At 41.4% G+C, this 26969-nt stretch overlaps 1 protein-coding gene across 1 annotated transcript in view; it reads left to right on the top strand.

Annotated features, from left to right (window-relative positions):
- The window catches only part of LOC308077940 (uncharacterized protein), a 79449-nt gene that overhangs the window by 1998 nt on the left and 50482 nt on the right, over positions 1–26969 (top strand). The window contains 5 exon segments of the mRNA XM_080418962.1: positions 1491–1586; positions 5103–5690; positions 8038–8392; positions 8394–9840; positions 12932–13028. Of these exon segments, the coding sequence (XP_080275088.1) occupies positions 1517–1586; positions 5103–5690; positions 8038–8392; positions 8394–9840; positions 12932–13028 (2557 nt within the window). The 5' untranslated portion in view covers positions 1491–1516.

Genomic DNA, 26969 nt, shown 5'->3' with positions numbered 1-26969 from the left:
CTCTGGGGCCACTTACCTTTTGCTCTAAAATGGCCTTATTTCGTAGCTAGCTTCCTAGCCTTGCAGGCTTATGAAAAGGTTCAAATGTCATTTAGATAACATAGAACACATAGGACCACAGTGTTTTAGCCTTAAAGGGATAGTTCACCCCCAAAATGACTCCCCCCCCCCCCCCCCCCCCCCCCTATCGATTATGTGATCATGTTTTTGTCTCATTCCTAAGCCAATAATTTGATGACCGGCACAAAGAGTCTCCTTTGTGTCTCCTACCGGAACCGCTGCCTACCGCCGGTCATCAAATCATTGGCTTAGGAATTAGGGCTGGTAACTTTCCTCAGAAAATGATATTTGAATATTGGTCTTAAAAATGGGCAGATATTCGAATATATTCGAATATTATTATTATTATTATTTAAAAAAAAGATTTAAAACAAATGTTCTTTTATTTGACAGGGACAATACAAAAAACAATGTATCAAGTGCTCGGATCCAATAATACATTGTTTTTTGTATTGTTCCTGTCAAATAAACATGAAAAAAATAATAATAATAATAATTTTCATATTCAAATATACACATTTCCCCCATATTCGAGGAATATTCTAAATTCGAATATTAATTTACCAGCCCTATTTAGCAATGTGACAAAAACATAGTCTCCATGGGGTGACGGTGACTAATCGATAGAAATAAAGTATCGTTTTGGGTGAACTATCTCTTTTAATGTCTGACTGCACCACGTGTCGTTTACATTTTTGACTAATAAAGTATTCAATCAATCAATCTTACGTAGACAGATGACCAGGTTCATTTGTTGACCCGGCATCCTGTAGTTTGTGTAAGTTTCAATGTACAGATCGTTTCTTTTTTTTTGGTTCTTGGTTTACCTATGATCCTAGATTACAGAGGCACTACACTGTCTCTCTGCATGTGATCTGTTACCTCGTGTTTACCTCGCTTACTGTAAATAGCTCTGGATTAACACATTGAGTGCCAAAACCGTATATATACTGTTTTTGGGAAAAAAAATATGAACAATGTTTTTTCAAATTTTTTAATTTTTTTTTCCTTCACAGCACCAGGAGATATCATTTTTCGAAGATTTAGACTCCAATCCACTTCCTGGTTAACTTATGACTTCAAAAGCCTGTAGCTCGGCTCCTGCGTACTTTTTTTTTTTACAATGTATTTTTGACTATTTTCAACTGGCTGCAACTATGGAACGGATTACCGAATGTTTTTAATTTTTTCCCCCGATTGTACGAGACCTCTATGTGTGTAATGAGGGGATCACCGTGAGGACGGTGGTCACTGAAAATATTTTGTGACTACTTGAAAAAGGTTCAAAAATGGTTAAAAATCCAGGCACTCAACGTATAATATTTTAATAAACCTCTGGCACCCAATGAGTTAAGAGGCTCCGCTAAATGCCTACATTGTAAATTGTATTTCACACTTCTGATCATAATTATGTTTATGTTTCTTTTCAGGGAGTGGAGGAGAGAGAAACCACAGCATGGACAGCTTCTTCAAGGCTGCTGTGTGTGATCTGGACCAACTGCTGGATGACTTTGAGCTCCATACAGGTAAAAGGTCATTCATACAAAAACATACTTTTTTTTTTTTTTTTACCACACCCGCTCCTGGGGGGCGGGGTCACATGGCAAATTCAGGTTTTGGTCAGGAAGTCACCTGAGGATATCTGAGTTATCTCTTAAAACCCATGGAAGACCTGAGGCCCATTCTACTAATGGAAATTCCTTCTAAATCTGTAGTTATTTTTCGTGCCAAGGACCTCCAAATTGATGTATAATATTTGGCCGCGCGGACCCCCCCATCTGAAAATATGTTGTACCAGGGACTAGGGCTTTCACCAACTAGTCGACTAGTATAACTGTTACAGTATGATTGGAGAACCAGTACGATTGAAGAAAGCGCACTCGTTTTTACCACCCACCCAGCACTAGAGGGAGCCACAAGCCAGGCTTGTGCGCAAACATATATGGACACACACACACACACACACACACACACACACACACACACACACACACACACACACACACACACACACACAAAAGCGCACACACACGCGCACACGCGCTCATGCTTTTTTTGGTTTATTGAAAGCAGGACTGTTTAGATACTTTTATTGTGTTCTGGCTTTTGTTTTACTTTCTCCCTGACACACACACACACACACACACACACACACACACACACACACACACACACACACACACACACACACACACACACACACACACAGTGATCCATGAAAAGAACTATTCTGTCCCTATCGGTTTACAACTCAAACGGCGCTGAGTCGTCTAGTAGAGCATCGGCCGGTCAGCGCGGGCACTCGCGCGCTTCCTCGGCCTCAAGCTCTACTAGACGGCGCGCCTCCGTCATGGACAAGCGTGTGCGTGTGAACGCGTGTTCAGCGTTCCCCTCATAGATATTATGGTTCCCCTAGCGTAGTGTCCTGGTTGCTATGTGGGGGGGAACAACAAAAGACAGGTCTGCGTCGGCGCATCAAAGCCCCGCCTCTCCGCGTTCTCCTTCTCCTCGGAGGAGGAGGAGGAGAAGGAGAGAAGGAGGACGGTTTATTACGCGAGGAGGAGGAGGAGGCTCCTCTTCCTCGCGAGCCTCGCGTCCTCCTTCTCCTCCTCGCGAGCCTCGCTAATAAACACTGTCTCGAAAAGCCCCGCCTCGCCCCGAAGGAGCCCCGTGCCTAAAAACGAGCGCTCTGTCTTCAATCGTACTGGTTCTCCAAACGTACTGTGACATAACCACTAGTCGACTCTGTTGGTACTAGTCGAATAGTTGAAAAAAATTTTTTTTTAATTTGTTTTAATGCCATAGTAATGGCCCATCTTACTATTATTATTATCCTCCTGACTTTATTTTTGTATCAAAAGGGGGTCAAAAGTATGCCCAATAAAAGCCTATTATTGGGCAATGGGGATCCTTGGAGACGCTGCTGTGGTGCTGTACTGCTGTGCCAGAAGCGCTTCCCTTAAAACGCCATAAAAATAAGGGCAGGAGGATAATAATAATAGTAATATAGTAGTAGGATGGCATTAACTCATTGAGTGCCAATGACGTCGCAGACGTCACGTTTTTCATAAGCCCAGAGTGCCAATGACGTCTGAGACGTCATGGAAAAAAAAAAAAAAAAAAAAAAAAAAAACTCAAAAAAAAATCTTTTTTTTTTTTTTTTTTTTTTTTTTGAAAAAAAAGGTTCAGAACCCAAGATATGATGATTTGAAGATTTGCTGCTCCATTCACTTCTTGTTTAACTTTTTAACTGAAAAGGCTGTATCTCGGCTCCAAAGCACTTTTTTTTTTACAATGTATTTTTGGCCTTGGCACAGGGGTGATATAGCCAGAAATATTTTTGGCACTGAATGAGTTAAAACAATAGCCCCCCACAAAAAAATAAAAAAAAATGAATTTTTTTTTTGTAATGTAAATTTCAACTAGTCGACTAGTCGACTACTACTTGGTCAAATGAGTCGACTAGTAAAAATCATTAGTTGTGAATGCCCTACCAGGGACCCCCCAGAAGAGAAGAATTTCTGAGATTTGTGTTAAAAGAAAATGTATTATTCAAACATTTGTAAACACCGATTTTTCACCAATGTTGTACAAGCTTGCTGTGACCTTGTATATCTGCAATTTTTTTAATAGCCGATACTGAAATCTAAAATGACACAGATGCTCTCTCGGTTCAAAGTGCCGGAAATAAATTGAATTTGAAAGTACATCTTTATGCAAAATATGTTAGTTGTGCACTCTGCCTACTGTTACTACTGTTGGTGCCATTGATAAGTGTTGATTCATAATGAATGATGTTGGGGTGAGTAATTTTTTTTAGGGCTTGGGGCAAAAGAGAAAATAAGTATTTGAATCACAATGTCAAATTGTGGATGAAAGAAAATACATGTTTATCGTCACAATAATGATAGAGGAATTTGGTCAAAAATAGTGTGATGTTTCATTTTGTCCATATCGCCCAGACCTACATTCACATATTTTAGGGTTCATTAACCATGGCAGCAAACACGTTTTGAAGCAATCTGCACACATCAGCCCTTGACATTTCTATCGACATTGAATTGATTTTCTGTTTTTGACGTGCTGTATTATTATTCCTTGGATTCAAGTTCTCAGTCGCCACAACTTATTTCAGTCATTCTGGACTCTGTAGACGCATGTTGCACAGCTAAAAGAACGGTCATTTCTTTTAAAGATTAGATCATTTGAATTGGTCAAACTAGCAATATTTTCAGAAGCATCTTCCATAAAACCCTAATGGTCTCAGATATTTCATAAAAGCAAAAGTTAAAGCCTGTGATATCTTCATCTGGTTAGCAGTATGTAGGAACAGCAGGAAGGAATATTACAAAAACCAGTCGTGTAAAGTAACTAAGTACATTTACTTAAGTACTGTACTTAAGTACACTTTTGAGGTATTTGTACTTTACTTGAGTATTTCCAATTTTCAGTACTTTTACTTCTACTCCACTACATCTCAGAGGCAAATATTGTACTTTTACTCCACTACAATTATTTGAAAACTTTAGTTACTAGTTACTTTTCAGATATAAATTATGATATTATGAAACATACATTAACCGCATTAGCCCTGTTTTATACCTAGGCTATTTGAAAATAGCAGATCTACAAGCTCACAACGCGTCGCATCGCGATGCGTTGTGAGCTTGTAGATCGGCTATTTTCAAACATTTTGTACTTTTACTTTTGGTACTTTAAGTACATTTTGATGCCAATACTTTTGTACTTTTACTCAAGTAATTTTTGAATTCTGGGCTTTTACTTGTAACAGAGTATTTTTATATTGCAGTATTGGTACTTTTACTTAAGTAAAGAATTTGAGTACTTTTCCCACCACTGACAAAAACATCATCATTTTACATTGTTTTGATTGTTTAGGAAACAGCACTAGTGTAGGGGGAGGTGGGGGGGGGGATCCACAAATCACATAATATATAGGACCTACAAATGTTTTCAGTTGTGAGATTGTATTTTTGCTTTAATCCATGTTATCGTCTTCCTCTCATTTCTCGAACCCACAGATGAACTCGACTGCAAGTCCGTTTACCTGAAGCCCCCCTCGTACCCTTACTCCTCCCTGGGCTCCTCGCAATGCTACTCCTCCTCCTCCTCGGAAGACTCCTCCTCCGCGGTGGCTCGGAACCTCCCCGACCTCAACGCCCTGCACTACGACTCCGCCCTGCGCTCCTCCTCCTCGAACCAGCACTACCACCCCCCTGCCGCCACCGGCTCTGGTGAGGAGGAGGAGGAGGAGGAGAGGGGTGGTGGTGGGGAGGTGAAAGGCCTCACCGGAGTGGACCTCCTGTCCTCGGTGGACTGCCGGCCGTCGTCGGCGCCTCCTCCTCCTCCGTGCCCGGACCGCGCCCTGAAGCCGGCGTGTGACCTGGTCAGCGACGCCAGCTCTGCCATGATGCTGGTCAACAACAACAACACCCACCGCCACCACGCCCACGATGCCTTCGGCGAGCTGGACGTGGAGGAGAGGCGGATGGAGGAAGACGGAGGGGAGCTGCTGGTGGACTTCGGCAGCCCCGTGGTCGTCGCCGCCGCCGCCGTGCCCGGTGAGGACGCCGGCGGGAGACTGAGCCTCGGCGGCAGTGGTGGGAAAAGTACTCAAATTCTTTACTTAAGTAAAAGTACCAATACTGCAATATAAAAATACTCTGTTACAAGTAAAAGCCCGGAATTCAAAAATTACTTGAGTAAAAGTACAAAAGTATTGGCATCAAAATGTACTTAAAGTACCAAAAGTAAAAGTACAAAATGTTTGAAAATAGCAGATCTACAAGCTCACAACGCGTCGCGATGCGACGCGTTGTGAGCTTGTAGATCTGCTATTTTCAAATAGCCTAGGTATAAAACAGGGCTAATGCGGTTAATGTATGTTTCATAATATCATAATTTATATCTGAAAAGTAACTAGTAACTAAAGTTTTCAAATAATTGTAGTGGAGTAAAAGTACAACATTTGCCTCTGAGATGTAGTGGAGTAGAAGTAAAAGTACTGAAAATCGGAAATACTCAAGTAAAGTACAAATACCTCAAAAGTGTACTTAAGTACAGTACTTAAGTAAATGTACTTAGTTACTTTACACGACTGCTCGGCGGTGCCGGCGGTGTGGATAACGAGCGAACGCCTGGAGGACTGCTGGGAGGTACTGCGGGCCTGTCGCAATTATTACATCATAATCGTCTAATCCAGGGGGTCTTCCGACAAGGGGGTCCTCAGAGTTACTACAAGGGGGGGGGGGCTGGCAAATATTTGCGTGAGAGGATATTTTCTGCATTAACACATTGGGTGCCAGAGGTTTATTAAAATATTATACGTTGACTGCCTGCATTTCTTCCATCCACTTGCGTTATACGTTTCGTGCTGTAGAAGCCCCGACGCGGAAGTGCATGTAAACAAAGCGTGCGTGCGAGACGGCGGAGGGTCCCGACTAACGCCTGGAACAATAATATTTCTAACGCGACCCTCCATTGCAGAGTGATCGCCGATCGAAAACGGCTCGTTTCCACCACGTTAAAAAGAAATGGAGATATTAAGCTTTTAGTCAAGGAGTTAACATTGAAAACGCCGACCGGAAGGATTTTTGACATGGAGCCACGTCCAGCCTCTTCTTCTCAGAAACTCCTTGGGTGATGTCAAAGTTTCGTTTTAGCGCCCCACGTGGCCCACATGTATAAAAATAGAATTGGTTCAAAAACGGTCCGGACCGTTTTCGGCACTTCTCGTTTGGATCCTCAAAAACGGTCCGGACCGTTTTTGGCATTCAATGTGTTAACCACTAGCATACCTTTTCTGAGGAGAGCTTTAGCCCCAAAAAAATACCCGATCTACAAGCAGTGCGAGGCGTTGTGAGCTTGTAGATCGGCAAATTTTTTTGGCAAAGAGGTTTGGTGTAGAGGGAAAAAAAGGGCTGACCAAGTGAAAAAACAAATACAAGTTTAATCTGCAACACAATTTTATACAACATAGAGGGGGGTCCCCTGCTTCATCTCTCTCTCAGCTAGGGGGTCCCCCTGCTTCATCTCTCTCTCAGCTAGGGGGTCCCTGCTTCATCTCTCTCTCAGCTAGGGGGTCCCCCTGCTTCATCTCTCTCTCAGCTAGGGGGTCCTTGGCCTTGAAAACATTGAAGACCCCTGGAATCGCAATACTTTTTTGCATATTCGTCATAATCGTTTCCACGTTGAAAAATGTTTCACACACTTTCAAATATAAAAAATTGCAGAAATAGCTGATCTACAAGCCTACAACGCGTCACTTGGCTTGTAGATCAGCTATTTCTGCTATTTTTTACATGTATACAGTTATTAAATATGTCAATTTCTTTGTATATTTAAGTTATTTGTCATATCTGCCCTGTGCCATTTTGTATTACGAAGCCTAAAAAACAGAATTACAAATTTGTATTCATAATATGAATAAAAATTTTAAAGGGGCCACACCATGAATTAAAAAAAAATATATTATATATAAATATTGCCCCCTAATACGTTTTAAACAGGTTGTAAGCCTAAAAAACATCCAGATATTTTTTCTCACAATCTGACTGTCTGTCATTCCAAGCTTTTTCAGCTGCAATACCAAAACGTCCTTTTGGGCAGGGGGGGGCTACTGAGCAATTCTGTCTGGCCATCATCAATGCAATGGCAATGCAAGTGATGTCACTTGCATTGCCATTCTGAAATGGCCTGTTCAGACACGCCCATTCTGAAAATCTCTGAAATGAGAATGAATGACTGAATGTTAAAAAAAAAAATTGGGGGTACAAGAGACACTGGGGAGCCCAAAAAATACCCCCCCCCCAAAAAAAAATTAAATTCATGGTGTGGCTCCTTTAATTCTGTTTTTTATTATGTTCCAACGTTCAACGGCCAAACACACAATTAAATCGCTAATCGCAATTATTTGAGTGACAATTAATCTTCAACTTAAATGTGTGATTATGACAGCCCTGCTGGGAGGACTGGACTCCCTGGAGCCGGCGGGAGGATACGGCGCCTCGCTCAGCCTTCTGGACGTCATCCTTCCGGCCGCGGTGGAGCGGGGGGGGCGGCGGCGAGTCGGCGGACGGCTCGCCGTCGCAGAGCGCCGCCGTCGTCGCCCAGTCCGCCGAGAAAGAGGCCGAGGAGGAGGAGGTAGACATGACCTGCATGATGACCCGACAACGAGGGGAGCCCTCCTCCCCGCTGGACCACCGCGAACAAAAGAGCGACATCCACCTCGCCGCCGACAACGGCGCGAGAGACGATTTCACCGCAGCGCGACACAAAGAGGACGGACGGCGAGAACGCGACGGCGGCGACGAAAAGCCTCCCGCGAGCGAAGCGGGCGGCGGCTTGTCTTGCCTGTCCATGTGTGGAGCTCTGGTGAACGGCAGAACCCCACGTGACGATGATGATGACGACGATGATGATGAACGCGCTCAGACCGTGGCGAGGCAGGCCGGTGTGGATTCGCCGTCGGCTCCGGCCACTCGGGAGGAATGGGATACGTCGAGTTCAAAGCTGCTCGTGAAGGCGACGGGAAGCAGCGGCTCTAGCGTCGTTTCGACGGACGGTTCGGTCGCGGCCCAAGCTCTCGTCGTCTCCCGGTCCCAGAACGTCGCACGTTCCTCCAGGCCCGCAGATGGCGGCGTCTCGCCGGCGCAGCTCCGTCCTGACGCCGTGGCCTCGTCCCACCGCCCGTCCGAACCCGTTCCCAAGAACAACCCCTCCTCCTCCTCCTCCTCCTCCTCCTCCCAGTTCGTCTTTGACTATCTGCCCGAGAGCGAGCAGCAGGCGGAGCTGCTGGTCACGGACGAGGAGCTGGACGCCTTCCTGCAGGCCCACTCCGAGGCGGAGCGGCAGCAGCAGCACGGCGGCGGCGGCGGCGGCGGAGAAGACGGCGGCGGCGGCGGCGTCTTCTACCAGAGCGGGCTGGGCCAGTGGAGCCAGGACGAGGGCTTCTCGGAGGGCTTCAACGGGGACCTGGAGGAGAGGCTGGCGGAGGAGGAGCTGAAGAGCTGCGTCAAGGAGGACGGGAGGAGGAGGGAGGAGAGTGGAGGAGGTCTGGGAGAAAGAGATAAGACGACCAGTGTGGCCGTAGAGGGGAGTTTTAACCCCACGTCGCCCTCGCTCCCCCAGGACCCCTGCGGTGGTCCGTACCCGCAGGAGCCAGAGCTGGCCTCCTCGACCGGTCAGTCAGACACTAGCAGCCCCACACAGTCCCGGCGGCACCGCGGCGGCGGGTTAGAATCCCACCCCTCCTACGGAGGAGCCAGGCCCAAACAGACACAAGCTCCGAGATCTCCTCCGACGGCGGGAGAGGAGGAGCAGCGGCAGACGACTCCCGGTGACTCTTTAAAAGACCCGGCTCCTCCCGTGGCTCCTCCTGACGAGGAGAACCGCCTCTCCTCCTCCTCCTCCTCTCCACCGAACCCTGGTCCCCCAGCGGAGGGGGCGCCTTCTTCCTCCTCCTCCTCCTCGGACGGCCACAAGGAGCCCCCCTGCCCCGCGTACTGCCCTCAGGAACACTACGAGGACGGCGTGGCGTACGACGAGCTCTCTGAGCCGCCGCTGTACCACGCGGTACCACCCCCCCCCGGAGAGGAGGCGGGGGCAGGAGGGACGGAGGAGGAGGAGGAGGAGGTGGAGGAGGGGCTGGGGTGCAAGCAGCCCAACTGGGTGCCGGACTCCGAGGCCCCGAACTGTATGAACTGCTGGCAGAGATTCACCTTCACCCGGAGGAGGCACCACTGTCGAGCCTGTGGGAAGGTATGTCAGTCAATGTCCAATTAACCAATTAAGACCGGGGACGCGCCTGTGTCATTTTAGATTGGAACCACTTGAACCATTATTTTATACTTTGGCTGTTGAAAAACACTAGCAGATCTACAAGCTCATAGCACGGCACTGAGTGCCGCGCTATGAGCTTGTAGATCTGCTATTTTAGATGTTTGAATGTATATATTTTTTATTTTTTTTAATTCTTTACTCAAATCTTTGCTTCTGGTATTATATTGATATTATATTATAGCAACAACATAAGTGTTTCAGAAAACAGTTGTAGAAGACATTTGTAGAGTCCCCCAGAAGCAAAGATTTGAGTTACAAAATGTTTGCTTTAAAAAAATATATATATTCAAAGATTTGGATATTTTTGCTATGCATATTTCGTGCTACAAGCTTGTATATATCTGCTATTTTTGAATAGCCAAATAAATCTAAAATGACGCGGTATACGTTCCCGGATTAAATGGGTTTTTACCTGTGATTTGATTTCGTTGGACCTGTATACCTACTTTTTTTTCTTTTATAGTATCGTGCTTATTTTTCATAATGCAGTCCCTGCCTCTAACCATGTTATTTCTGGATTACTATTTGAGCCTGACCGATGCCAGACTTTTGGGCCTTGATCCCGATTTTGGAGAGTCCTAGAGTCCAAGGATTCGGTCGACGCTAGCTTGCCACCATTGGTGTGTGAATGTGGGAAAAGTGGGGACGCTGGCGTCGAGTGTTCGCCGCTCCACCTCCCAATGTCCCCCCCCCCCTGTATGAATGAATGAACCATTGTAAAGCGCTTTGAGTAAGTTTGAGTACTTAGAAAAGCGCCATAAAAATGAAATTCATTACTGAGGTTTTGACCTGTATTTTTGAAAAAATGCAAAATGTGTGAAATCAACTTAAACGATGTAGGTTTGATTAAAGTTTCTAATGAGAACATTCAACTTATAGTCCATGAGCCAGAGCCCCAAAATTGAGCAATGATTATCGAAAGAGTGGGCAAAACCAAACCTATATTAAATTGTTCATAGGGTCAATACGAGTAAATAAATATATGATAACCTTTCCACAGGAGCAGCTTTTTCACAGTTATCACACATTTTGTTATTTTCCCCATACGTACATGACAGGTGAAAAAATTACAAAATGTAAAAAAGAGTTATCATAATGAAACTTCCTGAGTTGATTACTTGCATGACGACAATGATTTATCGCATTACAAGTTTTCTGAAATTGTATATTTAAATATGCAAATTAGGCATTTAGTCCATGAGCCAGAGCCCCAAAATTGAGCCAGATATTGAATATTCCCTTGTTAAAAACCTTTGACTCCAACATCTTAACAAAATGAAATAAGAATGTTCACTCTGGCTTTGTCCAATGTTCCAATGTTGATTCTGGAAAGTTATACAATTTCGTAATGCCTGCATATTTAAATATACAATTTCAGAAAACTTGTAATACGATAAATCATTGTCTTCATGTAAGTAATCAACTCAGGAAGTTTCATTATGATAACTCTTTTTTAAATTTTGTCATTTTTTCACCTGTCATGTACGTTTGGGGAAAATAACAAAATGTGTGATAACCATGAAAAAGCTGCTCCTGTGGAAAGGTTATCATATATTTATTTACTCGTATTGACCCTATGAACAATTTAATATAGGTATGGTTTTGCCCACTCTTTCGATAATGAAATCTTGTCTGGCTCATGGACTATTATTAGCAAACAAATACATTGGAAAAAGAAACAAAAAAACAAACAACCTTCTCGTAGATAAATGTTTAGAATTAGAGCAGTTGTTCTCAATCAGTGGTCCTTGAGGGGGTTCCAGGTGGTCCCCAGCTAAATGATGGAGAATTGGTAACCAAATGGACCCTTATAGATCTTTAACTCTTGAGCGCATAAAATGAAACAAAATGGACCCTTATAGCTCTTTAACTCTTGAGCGCATAAAATGAAACCAAATGGACCCTTATAGATCTTTAACTCTTGAGCGCATAAAATGAAACCAAATGGACCCTTATAGCTCTTTAACTCTTGAGCGCATAAAATGAAACCAAATGGACCCTTATAGCTCTTTAACTCTTGAGCGCATAAAATGAAACCAAATGGACCCTTATAGCTCTTTAACTCTTGAGCGCATAAAATGAAACCAAATGGACCCTTATAGCTCTTTAACTCTTGAGCGCATAAAATGAAACCAAATGGACCCTTATAGCTCTTTAACTCTTGCGAGCATAAAATGAAACCAATCTAAATCATTGCAATCTAAATCATTGCTAAAACATCTGCATTACTTAATTTACAAGAGGTGTTAAAAAATGTTATGTAAAAATGTTATGTATTCCTAAAATATATATATTCAAAGATTTGCACAAATGTTCAATATTTTAAAAAAAATAGCAGATCTACAAGCTCGAGCTATGAGCTTGTAGATCTGCTATTTTTGAATTGCCCAAAGTATAAAATAATGATTATAGCAACAAAACAAAAAACTAAAACGACACAGTATGCGTATCCCCAGATTGAATGTGTTAAGCTATTCGGCACATTATTTTGTCTGTAGAATCTTGTGTGTGTGTGTGTGTGTGTGTGTGTGTGTGTGTGTGTGTGCGTGTGCGTGGTCATTGGACACATGATCATGTGAGTCGGTGTGACTGGTGAATGTTTTTGTTTACATTTTGTCACACACGAGGAATGTTATCATTGATCCCCCTGTTTAAATAAAGTTGAAAAAAAAAAAATTAGAAAAAAAGAAACAAAGTCTCCAGGACTAAATATAGCTTCCAGTAGAGTCTCTCTGAAAACGAGGCCATGAGTCAGCACTTCTCCCCCCCCCCCTCCCCCCTCTCTCCCTCCTCTCTGCTAAAGGAGCTGGAGCTTAGGAGGAGGAATGTGACGCCGATGATTTAAAAAGCTACCTTACGACTCCAGCATTTTTTCTTTTTTTATGATCATAATTTTTTTGTTGTAATAATATTGCGTTTTTCTTCAGTGTTGCCTCATGATGTTTAGTTTAGTGTGTGATGATGATGATGATGCCTTGTTCCTCACTGTGCTCTCCTCCCCCCGTGGCAGGTCTACTGCGCCGTGTGCTGCAACCGAAAATGTAAACTTAAATATCTGGAGAAAGAGGCCCGTGTCTGCATCACCTGCTTTGACACCATACACAGAGGTAATTGATTACTTTTATTTAACGGTTTTTGCTGAAATAGTACAGTGGTACGATTGTCAGTGGTGGAGGAAGTACTCAAAATGTTTTACTTGAGTAAAAATGTATCAATACCACAATGTAGAGAAATACTCTGTAAGTTAAATATATATATATTTTTAAAGGCCTGTGTTCAAAATGTTACTTGAGTAAAAGTACCAAAGTATTGGCATCAAAATATGCTTAAAGTACCAAAAGTAAAAGTACTGAAGTGTTTGAAAATAGCAGATCTACAAGCTCACAACGTGTCGCATCGCGACGCGTTGTGAGCTTGTAGATCGGCTATTTTCAAATAGCTCATGTATAAAATAGGGCTGAAGTTGTTAATGTATGTTTTATGATATAATAACTTATATCTGCAAAGTAACTAGTAACTTAAGTTTTCAAATAATTGTAGTGGAGTAAAAGTATGATATTTGCCTCTGAGATGTAGTGGAGTAGAAGTAAAAGTACTGAAAATTGGAAATACTCCAGTGAAGTAAAATAAATGCCTCAGAATTGTACTTAAGTACAGTGCTTGAGCAAATGTACTTAGTTACTTTACACCACTGACGATTGTACAATGATGCTAAAAGGATAACACAAAAAAGCCCTAAAGGGGTTTGTTACCATTGTGGTCTGACCTGTGTATTCAATTCATCAAGACATTTATAGACATACAATAATATACAAGACATCGTGAACACCATCATCCTGTTGTCTTTGGAAGATTCCTGTTTGTTTCTACAGAGTTTAATACGTCATTTCTACTGATGTCAACACATTTTCTTGAACGTGAAGGAATATACAGCACTAATAGGGACACGGAAGGCCCTGAGTGTGTTAATTGCACAGTTGCAGTGGTGGAAAAAGTACTCAAAGGTTTTACTTAAGTAAAAGTATCAATACTGCAATGTAGAAACACTCTGTTTACAAGTAAAAGTCCGGTAATCAAAATGTACTTGAGTAAAAGTAGCAAAAGTAAAAGCACTCATTATGCAGAATGTCCCATTTCACAAGTTATCATAATGTCTAGAATGTATAAAAAATATTTTGAAAAATGCAAAAAAAGAAATATTTTGAAGATACACAACACTTGTAGATGTGTGCTTGTAGATCTGCTATTTTCAAATAAGGCTGAGGTAGTTAACGTATGTTTTGTAATAATAATCCAAATCTACAAAGTAACTAGTAACTAAAGCTTTCCAATAATTGTCGTGGAGTAAAAAGTACAATATTTGCCTCTGTGACGTAGTGGAGTAGAAGTAAAAGTATAGAAAAACTGGAAATACTCAAGTAAAGTAAAAAGAAAAAACACTGCAAAAGTGTACTTAACACATTGATTGCCAAGATCGCATTGATGCGTTCTTTCAAATCCGTCGCTTGCTTGCCGCAATTCAAAAGAACGCATTGATGCGTTCTTTTGAATTTTCATTGTTTTAATCTGTGATGAAAAAGTGTTTATTTTTCATCAGCACTTTCGTTTTCCACTTACGTCACACTCACCCGGAGCCGGATGTATAACGCAGATTTCGTTTCCGGGTCACATTGTTTTTCTCCGGTCATTTTCGGCCAGAATAGGGAAAAACATGTTTTTTCACACGGTATAAAAAACGAACGGACAGCTCAACTTCTATTTTCTTTGGTCCGGGTGACTTAACAGTCATCGTCGTCGTGTATCACATCGTTTTCAGACCGATCAGGGGATCAGGGATTGTCGAAAAGGGTGAGCCCGTTTGGGAGGGGGCGAGCGAGGTGATCAATGTGTGGATTTGCTGCTCTCTACTGGTGGAACTGTTGTACAGTATGTGTTTAAAACCACAATCAGAGAATTTATTTGAATGAAAAATTACAAAATTAAAAAATTAAAAAACACGCAAATTGCTGGCACAGGGGTGAGTACATTATGAATAAACTCTGGCAGTCAATGTGTTAAGTACAGTACTTGATTGAGTAAATGTACTTAGTTACTTTCCACCACTGCATAGTTGTATCCAGAGCCAAGGGCATGGCCAATGTGCGAGCATGATGGACAGTATTGTTGACACACATAAAATCTAACACACCCTGTTATTAATGTGATTAGAGCTGCATCTGCATCGGCCACATCACTGTGTACTATAAGGTCCTTATGCAGCTGTGTTGCCCACATCACTGTGTCCTATAAGGTCCTTATGCAGCCGTGTTGCCCACATCACTGTGTACTATAAGGTCCTTATGCAGCTGTGTAGCTGACATCACTGTGTAATATAAGGTCCTTATGCAGCCGTGTTGCCCACATCACTGTGTACTATAAGGTCCTTATGCAGCTGTGTAGCTGACATCACTGTGTAATATAAGGTCCTTATGCAGCCGTGTTGCCCACATCACTGTGTACTATAAGGTCCTTATGCAGCTGTGTAGCTGACATCACTGTGTAATATAAGGTCCTTATGCAGCTGTGTTGCTGACATCACTGTGTACTATAACGCATTAAAACCAGGAGCGCATCTGTGTAACCACTTTAACCATTATTTTATACTTTGGCTATTAACACATTGGGTGCCAGAGGTTTATTAAAATATTATACGTTGAGTGCCAGCATTTCTTCCATCCACTTGCGTTATACATTTCGTGCTGTGAGAAGCCCCGACGAGGAAGTGCATGTAAACAAAGCGTGCGTGCGAGACGGCGGAGGGTCCCGACTAACGCCTGGAACAATAATATTTCCAACGCGACCCTCCATTGCAGCGTGATCGCCGATCGAAAACGGCTCGTTTCCACCACATTAAAAAGAAATGGAGATATTAAGCTTTTAATCAAGGAGATAACATTGAAAACGCCGACCGGAAGGATTTTTTACATGGAGCCAGATCCAGCCTCTTCTTCTCAGAAACTCCTTGGGTGATGTCAAAGTTTCGTTTTAGCGCCCCACGTGGCCCACATGTATAAAAATAGAATTGGGTCAAAAACGGTCCGGACCGTTTTCGGCACTTCTCGTTTGGACCCTCAAAAACGGTCCGGACCGTTTTTGGCATTCAATGTGTTAAAAAATAGCAGAGTGCGGTGCTATGAGCTTGTAGATCTGCTATTTTTTTTCGAAATGTTGAACATTTTTGCAAATCTTTGAATATATATATAATTTTTTAAAGCAAACATTTGTAACTCAAATCTTTGCTTCTGGGGGGTCCCTGGAATAACGTATTTTGAAATGGGGTCCGCGGTCAAATACATATCATTTTGGGGGTCCTTGACATGAAAAAGTTTGAGATCCACTGATCATAGCAACTTAATTTTTTTAGGATTTAGAAGACATTTGTAGAATCCCCCAGAAGCAAAGATTTGAATTACAAATGTGTTTAAATATATATATATATATATATATATTCAAAGATGTGCACACATTTTCATGATTTTTCAAAAAGTAGCAGATCTACAAGCTCATAGCGCGGCACTCGGTGCCGTGCTGTGAGCTCACTGTGAGCTTGTAGATCGGGCGAGTGATTTGATGGACGTTTAACTAAGTCTAGAGGTTTTAAGTCGTTAAGTAAAAGCTTGGAGAAAACACTTGGAAGTAAAAATGTGAAATTGCAATCTTGATTGCCATTTGAGAGTTATTATTATTTTGTAATGATCCTGAGCAGTGTTGATTTCGTCGACTAAAACTATGACGAAAAATGTTAGTCGATTACCTTTTTTCACTGACGAAAACTAAATAAAAACAAAGAAAAAACTAAGCTGCGATGACTAAAACTGAGACTAAATATATTGACAATTTCGTCAACAAATAAAAACTAGACTAAAATGTTAGAGAGGGACTATAGTGGAGAAGAGATCCAGTAGAACTAAAAGACACTTGGGTGTTGCGCTCTGAAAATAGCAGATCTACAAGTTCACAACGCGTCGTGCTGCGATTGTGTTGTGAGCTTGTAGATCGGCTATTTTCAGCATGCAACCAAGTGTAAAATCAGCCTTTTAGACGCCATCAAGGCACCGCCAAAATACTTTTTTTTTTTTTTTAAATCTTATGATATTTAGTCTACTAAAAGATGCTGTACTTTAAATCGGAAAACCGAGACACCTCGTATCAACATGTTTCAACTTGTTACTGTATGTTTGAAGCCCTATTTCATCATACAAGAGTGTTTAAAAAATAAATAAAAAAAACATTTATAAACGTTTTTGGCAGGCAGAGAGTTAAAGGTAGAGTTTGGTTAAAATAAGTGTTAAGTAGCTCTATATTCTCATAGTACTCATTGCTATAGAGTGTTTGTTCAGTATTAGGAGTCTCCTTGTCTCTCCACCTCTTTATTAAACAGAAAATGCATTTTCGTTTCAGTTTCAGTTTCATTTCCAATTTTATCCAACCAGGACAGAGAACTCAATCAGGATACAGATTAAACAAGTGGAATTGGAAGTGATGACACTAAGAAATGAGCAGACAAAATTGGAACTGGAACACTATACAAATTAAGCTTAAAAATGGGTACTTTCTCCTGATTGGCTGAGATGTTGACACCTACCGAAAAAAATATGTTCTGTTTATTAAAGAGCTGGAGAGACAGGGAGACATCTGTTACTGAACAAACACTCTATAGCAATGATTACTATCACAATATAGTAATTTAACCTTTTAACCCACTGATACCTGGAACGCTTCTGTGTCACTTTAGATGTCTTTGGCTATTCAAAAATAGCAGATATACAAGCTCATAGCGCGGCACCGAGTGCCGCGCTATGAGCTTGTAGATCTGCTATTTTTGAAAAATCTTGAAACATTTTTTAATTTATTTTTCAAAAAACTTAGGATTTAGAAAACACTGTTAAGAATCGCCTCAGGTCTTAAAGGGTTAACAAAATACTTTTTGTTTTAACCAAAAAATATCACTTACCCTACCTTTTAAGTACAGTACTTGAGTACATGTACGTACAGTACTACCACTGGACTTGACCTGCTCTCAGTGAAGATGCTGGAGCCACTGCAGTGCCTTCTAGCTTCAACGTCGTTCAGTGGACAGACAGAGCGAGAGGCCATAACACATCTGTGTCATTTTAACATTTCTTTGGGCTAATAAAAAAGATAGCAGATCTACAAGCTCATAGCGCGCTATGAGCTTGTAGATCTGCTATTTATTTATTTTTTAAATCGTGGAGATGTGTGCAAATCTTTGACTATGTATTTCTTAAAGCGAACATTTGTAACTGTCAAATGTCTCAACAAATGTCTTGATTTATCTGAAAAACTAGTGTTGCTGTATCAGTGGTGCTCAAACTTTCTCTTGTCAAGGACCCCCAGAATTATATGTTTTTGGCCGCCGATCCCCATCAAAATATGTTGTTTCAGGGATTTAAATAGGTTTAAATAGGATTAAACCTGACTTGGGCCAAACGATTCGGCCTGTAAGTCAAAATCATTTGGCTTTTTTTTTGGCCTAATTCACAAAACCATGTGACTTAGGCCCCAAAAATGGCCTATTTTGGCCTGAGTCACACTAGGGAGTTAGGCCATTATACTAAAAGGGGAGTGAACAGCATGATCCTTTACAATTAGGACATAGGCGATTTTACCAGAGGTGGCCAGTGTCATGAGGAGCTGACTTATATGCAAAATAATATAATTTTCCTCACAAAATGACTTAGGCCATTAGTTTAGGAAGGTGACGATATTGTACTTGAAGCAAGACATACAGTATTTATTTTCCCCCCAAAATCAGTTCCACTGTCTGGGCGTTGGCATGTCTCCTTTGATTATGACACTTTTCCAGTGGTGGAAGGTAACTAAGTACATTTACTTAAGTACTGTACTTAAGTACAATTTTGAAGTATTTGTACTTTACTTTTACTTCTACTCCACTACATCTCAGAGGCAAATATTGTACTTTTACTCCACTACAATTATTTGAAAACCTTAGTTACTAGTCACCTTGCAGATATAAATTATGACATTATGAAACATACATTAACCACTTTAGCCCTATTTTATACCTAGGCTATTTGAAAATAGCTGATCTACAAGCTCACAACGCGTCGCATCGCGACGCGTTGTGAGCTTGTAGATCGGCTATTTTCAAACATTTTAGTACTTTTACTTCCAGACTTCTACTTTTAACAGAGTACTTCTATATTGCAGTATTGATGCTTTTACTTAAGTAAAACATTTGAGTACTTTTTCCACCACTGCATGTTTCTACCAGCACTCTCCAGCTCTTTAGTAAACGGAGAATACATGTTTAGGTCGGGATACCAGTTCTATCCAATCGGTAGGGAGGACTCATACAGGACAAACAAGGGCAATTGGAGCTGATGAAAACCCCCCAAAAAAGGTGTGCAGACAGATTTGGAACTGGAACACTATATAATTAAACCTGATAAATCATCTTTGTCGGGTTGTCTCCTGATTAGATAGAGAGCCTTGTTACTGAACAAACACTCTTAATTAGATTCCATAGCAATGATCAGTGGTACAAAGTAACTAAGTACATGTACTCAAGTACTGTACTTCAGTAAAATTTAGGTATTTTTTTACTTTTCTGGAGTATTTCCAATTTCCTGTACTTTTACTTCTACTCCACTACATATCGGATCCAAATATTGTACTTTTTACTCCACTACAAAACTTTAGTTACTAGTTACTTTGTAGATTTAGATTATTATTACAAAACATACATTAAGCACTTCAACCCTACATACATTTCGTCCCTTTGAAAATAGCCGATCTACAAGCTCACAATGCGTCGCATCGCGACGCATTGTGAGCTTGTAGATCTGCTATTTTCAAAAGATTTTTACACATTTGAAAACTTGAAATGGGACATTCTGTATAATGAGTACTTTTACTTTTGGTACTTCAAGAACATTTTGATACCAATACTTTTGTACTTTTACTCAAGTAAATTTATAATTCCGGACCTTTACTTGAGTTTTCCACATTGCAGTATTGATACTTTAAAGTAAAAAAATTGAGTACTTTTTCCACCAATGGCAATGATTACTATCAGAATATAGAGCTTTAACTTTCTACTTATACTGTACACTAGGGATGGGCAATATTATCGATATCACGATATATCGCGATATTTTATTTCGCGATACTGTATCGCGATACTGTATACTGTATCGCGATTTAAAAATAATAATAAAAAAAATAGTTTTTTTTTTTTTTTTTTTTGCTTTTTCAGATACAGGCTTTATGAAAAACATTCAAAGAACCTATCACAGATCTGCAGCTACTCAATATGTAGTGTATATATAAACAATATGTAGTTGTGATATATGTATATATCGCAATATATCGCAATATATCGCAATATATCACAATATATCGCAATATATCGCAATATATCCCAATATATCCCAATATCGTGATACGACCCAAGTATCGTGATGCGTATCGCAATATAATCGTATCGTGACCCAAGTATCGTGATACGTATCGTATCGTGAGATTGTTGCCAATACCCATCCCTACTGTACACCCACTGTAAGCCTGATTTATACTTTTATTTTATACTTAATTATTATAATGACCATCGATACAAGCAGAGGGAGAGAGAGAGGTCTTAACCACATCAACCCTAGCGTCCATATTCTACATTGCCAAAATAGCAAATCCGCAAAAAAAAGATCTGGTGGTTGATGGAAACCGGAGGGGAACAAGCATAGATCCCTGGGGTAGTTTTAAGTGTTAATGTTTGCTGACATTCCGCTCTCAGTCCACGCTGCCATAACAGCTTTGTCTTGGTCATTTGTTACACCACAACTGGTGACCTACTTCAGTCTGTGACTCCAGTGTCACTTGACGTGACTTTCAGCCACAAACCAGGACCAAAACATTTTTTTTCTATCGATTAGTCGCCACATGGATATTTTTTTAGTTTTTAGTCTCATTCCTAAGCCAATAATTTGATGACCGGACCGGCAGGCAGCGGTTCCGGTAGGAGACGCAAAGGAGACTCTTTGGTACGATATCGTACTGTATTTCATGTCAAACTAAAAGGTTGGAGTCTCGTCCCATATATCATGCTGCTGGGGCCCCTTAGCTTGTGTTTATTTGATACACTGAATTGGTGTGTAGATATGCTATATATATATATATATATATATATATATATATATTAGGGGTGGGACGATATATCGATATATCGCGATACTTTCTCCCGCGATAAATAATCGATATAGTGCCGAAAAATATCGATTTTTTTGTGATACGTTGTTTTTCCTACTCTGTATTTGTGTAATGATGATTTTGAACTGTTTGGTGCTATTTTATGTGTTTATGAATTGAATACAAGGACTATCGTGATATATTGTTGGTGAATTTTCATGCAATATATCGTGATATCGCAATATATCGATATTTTCAGATATCGTGATATATCGTTGGTGAAATTTCTTGCAATATATATCGAATATCGTGATATCGCAATATATCGAACATCGTTGAATATCGTGATATATATTGTTATCGTGGGCCTAATATCGTGATATATATCGTATCGTGAGGTACCCATATCGTCCCACCCCTAATATATATATATATATATATATATATATATATATATATATATATATATATATATATATATTACATTTTAAAGTGAAATTTTGTGCTTGTATATCTGCAATTTTTGAATAGCCACATAAATCTTTGGCTATTCTCCATGGATGAACAGAACACTGACTTAACCTTCTACATGTAAACATAGTGAGACCAAAGCTCTGCAGTCACAGTCACGCCTACTTTGAGGCAGGTATGAAATTAGATTTTTCAGCAGGTTGGGCGCGTTGACATGGCCTACATGAAGTGACACGGTAAACATACATGTAATGGGGGCCAAAGTATCGAGGCTGTTGCTTAAGGTGAACCTTTTTGATGATATTATTGATCAATAAAAATAGGATAAGATACACCTTGATTGATCCCTGGAGGTGGAGTCAGGTGTCATCATAGCAGCAACAGCAGAGGTATAAAGTTACAGTTCAGGTCAAATATAATAAGACACCATAGATGAGATAAGAGCCTGGCACTAGTACCTGCAATGTCTCTCTGAATGAGTATACTCAATGTATCAACTATAGGCATTTAACCATTCACTCAACTCATAGCCTCGATCTCCAGGCTTTTATTGTTTAGTGTTGCTAAAAAATAAAAGCCTGGCCCAGCGCGTCGGTGTACTCGGTATGAGGAAGTGTTTAACTTCCCAACCAACTAGAGTGCAGTGGGCGTCGCTCGTAATGTTGTGTTAACGGGGCGGGGGTTGACGGACAGATCGGTGAACCAATGGGATCAGCCGCAATCTCTCGCCGGCTCTTTACACCCGCCCCTCTATACACGAAATCAGGAGCGTTGGGGCAGTCTACTCAACTCATGATACCATATGAATCACGATACTATGGTTCACAAATCACAATACGATTTAAAACATTTTTTTTAACACAAAATAAATTTTCCGACAAATGACCGATTTTTCTCTTTTTTTTTTTTTTACTATACTTTGTTTTCTCTTATCCCCTTATCCTTTTCAATACAGTAGCAAATGACCGAAAACTATTTTTTTATAAATTCTCTTACAAAGATCCTGTATTTTCTCCAAACTCTGCTGTTTGCATTGCGAACAAGTTTGAATTGATTTTAATCGATTTACGATAAATCGTTACGTGCCTAATCAACAATGAATATATGAATTAATTAACATCTGTCAACTATTGTTATTATTATTATAACCTTTTATTTTACCAGTAAAAACATTGAGACGTATAGGTCTCTTTTGCAAGAAAGAACTGAGTTCTTCTGTGTTTTCGTATCATGTCACACAAATACAAAAACTCAAACATGGATGGACAAACCCATACAATCAACAATGAATGAATATGAATGATATACCATTCAAGTTTTCAGTCGCTGATTTCAGTCATTTGGATTCCATAGTCTTTTATGGAACCATGCTGCTCAGCGAAAATAGCCGATCTACAAGCTCTCAATGCGTCTGCGACGCATTAAGAGCTTGTAGATCGGCTATTTTTGGTTGCTATTTTAAGATTAGACCATTTGAAGTGTTCAAGCTAGCAATACGTTCAGAAGCATCTTTCATAAAACGGTAATGCTCTCGGATATCTACTTATATAAAGGGCACATTGCTACTTCCGCCGCTGACACCCACAGCCATTCCAGTCATTTGGACCTCTCGCCTGCTGACGCCATACCCACAGCATTGATTTCGACTAAACACAACAACTACATCTGACATCTCACCACAACACCAGCCACAACGTGCATGCTGAATTTACGGGTGGCGTAGGGCACTTCTCATTGCTCACTACACTTTTTCCTCCTCGCAACATAATTCATTCTACTCACCACATTACGACCACACCGGACGGGGAAACACTTTCGCACCGTTTACCGTCAGCACAACCGAACGCCAACGGCCATAGCCGAAACAACACGAAGCGGCGGCCATTGCAATCAGCGGTGTTCGCTCGGAAAACTATGCACGGGATAATGCATGGGGGTCATTATTTACATTTAAAGCCCTTCAGGGCGATTAACCACCATTATCCCGCTTATTACACGCCTACTTAATAAATACGAGACGACGTAGGCCTAATAATAGAGCCCTGTGCGCGGCTAGCGGACCTCTAGTTTAATATAAAAGCCTCAATCTGTGATTTCGTCACCTGGTTGGCAGTATGTAGAACAGCACGAACAATATTACTAAAACATTTTTACACGTTAAAGGGATTCTAGGTAACTTTAAGTCTAAATATAAAAATATTTATATATATATATTTTGCATTTTTTTCCCCTCTATCAGCCACTATATAATGATGCTGAGGTGTTTTCCTGCATTGAAACACAGTCCTCTTTCTGAAATCCGTATTTTCCCTACTATTTATGTTTTGACATCCGGGTATCTGGCTCTGTCCGGGACGTGAATGAAACGCACGCACGTGTGCGTCCGCGTGAACTGTTCCGAGTGAAACCGAAAGGAACCGAGTGCAGCCAACAAAAAATGGAACGGCAGCCGTTGTTTTCTGTGCGTTGTTTTTACTTTCGGTTTAAAAACTTTAAAACGCTCTCAAACTTCTTTTTTTTAGGCACGGAATTTACTTTTAACCCATTAATACCTGGAACGCATCTGTGTCACTTTAGATTTCATTGGCTATTCAAAAATAGCAGATATACAAGCTCATAGCGCGGCACAGAGTGCCGCGCTATGAGCTTGTAGATCTGCTATTTTTGAAAAATCGTGAAAAAATATTTTTTTGACTTTTTTCTAAAAATTGTTAGGATTTAGATTTCTTTTTAAGAATCGCCTCAGGTCGTAATGGGTTAAGATAGCGTTTGGATAGCATTTAGTTGTTTAACTTCATATATATGTGGTCAATTAATCGTGACAGAGCCTATTTAAAAATAAAATTTCAGAGTATATGTATATCTTCTATTTTTGAATAGCCAAAGTATAAGATAATTAGTTTAAATCTAAAATGACAGATGCTTTCCCGGTCTTAATGGGATAATCCATGTATATGTCACAGGGTGAATGGAGAACCAGGTAGATTGAAGACAGAGCGCTCGTTTTTAGGCACGGGGCTTCGGGCGAGGCGGGGCTTTTCGAGATAGGGTTTATTAGCGAGGCTCGCCAGGAGGAGAAGGAGTGTGAGCTTGTAGATCTGCTATTTTCAAAAGAAGGAGGACGCGGCGCTGCGAGGCGGGGGTTTATTATGCGAGGCTCGCGAGGAGGAGGAGCTCCTCCTCCTCCTTCTCCTTCTCCTCCTCCGAGGAGGAGAAGGAGAACGCGGCGCCAAGAGGCGGGGCTTTGATGCGACGCGGACCTGTCTTTTGTTGTTCCCCCCCACATAGCAACCAGGAAGCTACGCTAGGGGAACGCTGAACACACGTTCACACGCACACGCACACGCTTGTCCATGACGGAGGCGCGCCGCCTTAGTAGAGCTTGAGGCCGAGGAGGCGCGCCCTCGCGCCTCCAGGCGCGAGGGCGCGCGCTGACCGGCCGATGCTCTACTAGTCGACACAGCGCCGTTCGAGTTGTAAACCGATAGGGACAGAATAGTTCTTTTCATGGATCACTGTGTGTGCGTGTGTGTGTGTGTGTGTGTGTGTGTGTGTGTGTGTGTGTGTCAGGGAGAAACTAAAACAAAAGCCAGCAGAACACAATAAAAGTATCTTAACAGTCCATTGAAAGCATGAGCGCGTGTGCGTGCGCGCGCATGTGTGTGTGTGTGTGACTGTGTGTGTGTGGGTGGTCGCGGCCATATGTGCTTGTGCACAAGCCTGGCTTGTGGCTCCCTCTAGTGTTTCTTCTACAGAATTGCTGGGTGGGTAAAAACGAGCGAGCCTTCTTCAATCACCCTGGTTCTCCATTCACCCTGTAACATATATACTGTTTTGTACTGTTTATTAACACCAGCTCAGTGGCCTTGTGGTTAGAGTGTCCACCCTGAGACTGGGAGGTCCGGGTTCGATGCCCCGGCCGGGTCTTACCAAAGACAATAAAAATGCCTCCCTGCTTGGCACTCAGCATGGGACCGTACCTATGTTCCCCAGGTTCTATGTTCCCCAGGTTCTATGTTCCCCGCAAAAAAGGTTCTATGTTCCCCACTTACCAAAAAAGGTTCTATGTTCCCTGGGTTCTATGTTCCCCTTTTACCTAAGAAAAGGTTCTATGTTCCCCGTTTACCCCAAAAAAGGTTCTCTGTTCCCCATTAACAAAAAAAAGGTTCTATGTTCCCCGCTCACCCAAAAATGCAGGAAAAATACATTTTTAATTTCCGATTATTAATAACATCTCTGAACACACACAACTGAACATAATGGGGAGAAATTACTATCAGAAACCTGCCCGCCCCTTTCCCCTGGCGGCCATCTTGGACAACATATGATAATAAGCATTGGTGAGGACCAATTATATGAAGATATGTTGAAAATGGGTGAAAATGGGTTGTCCTTTAAGCTTGCATAATTGTCTCCACCAGGCCGAAAGGCATGGCGAGAGAGTATGTTTTACCCCCTGTCCGTCCGTCCGTCCGTCCGTCCGTCCGTCCGTCCGTCCGTCCGTCCGTCCGTCCGTGTGTCCTGTCCGTGTGTTACCAGCTAATCTCCGGCACCATTGGCACGTTTGCTGCGAAACTGTGCACATACACTCCCTCAATACCAATTCAGAACCTCTGCCCCAAATTTTTCACATGGGCCTGTTATAGCGCCACCAGGAGGCCGATTTCTGCAAAACCCATTTTTTGACATTACTCCTACAGATTTTATCCAAACGCCATGCAAATCGTTACACAGTATCTCTATAGTCATGTGATCAACCCGGATCTGTCCGATTTCCCATATTTCATCCTGATTGGCTAAGGCTGGCTTCCAAAGTTTGCAGGATTGGTCCGTTTTGAACAAAATGCCTCGAATCATGAACGCAGCTTGCAATTTCCGTGAAATTTCACATGCACATTCCCACTAGGCCGAGGAAGAAATGCCACCTATTTCACATTGGCCTGTTATAGCGCCACCAGCAGGTCTAATTTAGCAAAACACATTTTTGGAACAAAATGCCACAAATCATAAAAGTGTCCGATTGCCGTGAAAGGCCTAGGAAGAAATGGCACCCTTTTCACATTGGCCTATTATACCGCCGCCAGGAGGCCACAATAACGTACCTGACCTGGCGTAGACCTGTGCTCCGAGGAGCACTTTTTCTAGTTGTATTTATTTTTGTGTGTAAAAAACTTTGTAACTTTTTTTATATGCTTTATAAATTAAGCACTTTGAAACTGAAGATGATGGCCAATGTTGATGATAGTATAAATGATAATAATATCGTATCGATATCGTGAGCCCAATATCGTGTATCGTATCATATGTACCGTGAAATTAATGTATCGTGACACCCCTAAATAGATTTTGAGTCATGTCAAAGAAGTTTTCAA

The sequence above is a fragment of the Gymnoscopelus braueri genome, assembly GCF_963280865.1.
Source record: "Gymnoscopelus braueri genome assembly, chromosome: 22".
Classification (NCBI taxonomy): Eukaryota; Metazoa; Chordata; class Actinopteri; order Myctophiformes; family Myctophidae; genus Gymnoscopelus; species Gymnoscopelus braueri.
The sequence above is the reverse complement of the archived record's forward strand: the minus strand, read 5'-3'. Positions and strand labels throughout refer to the sequence as shown.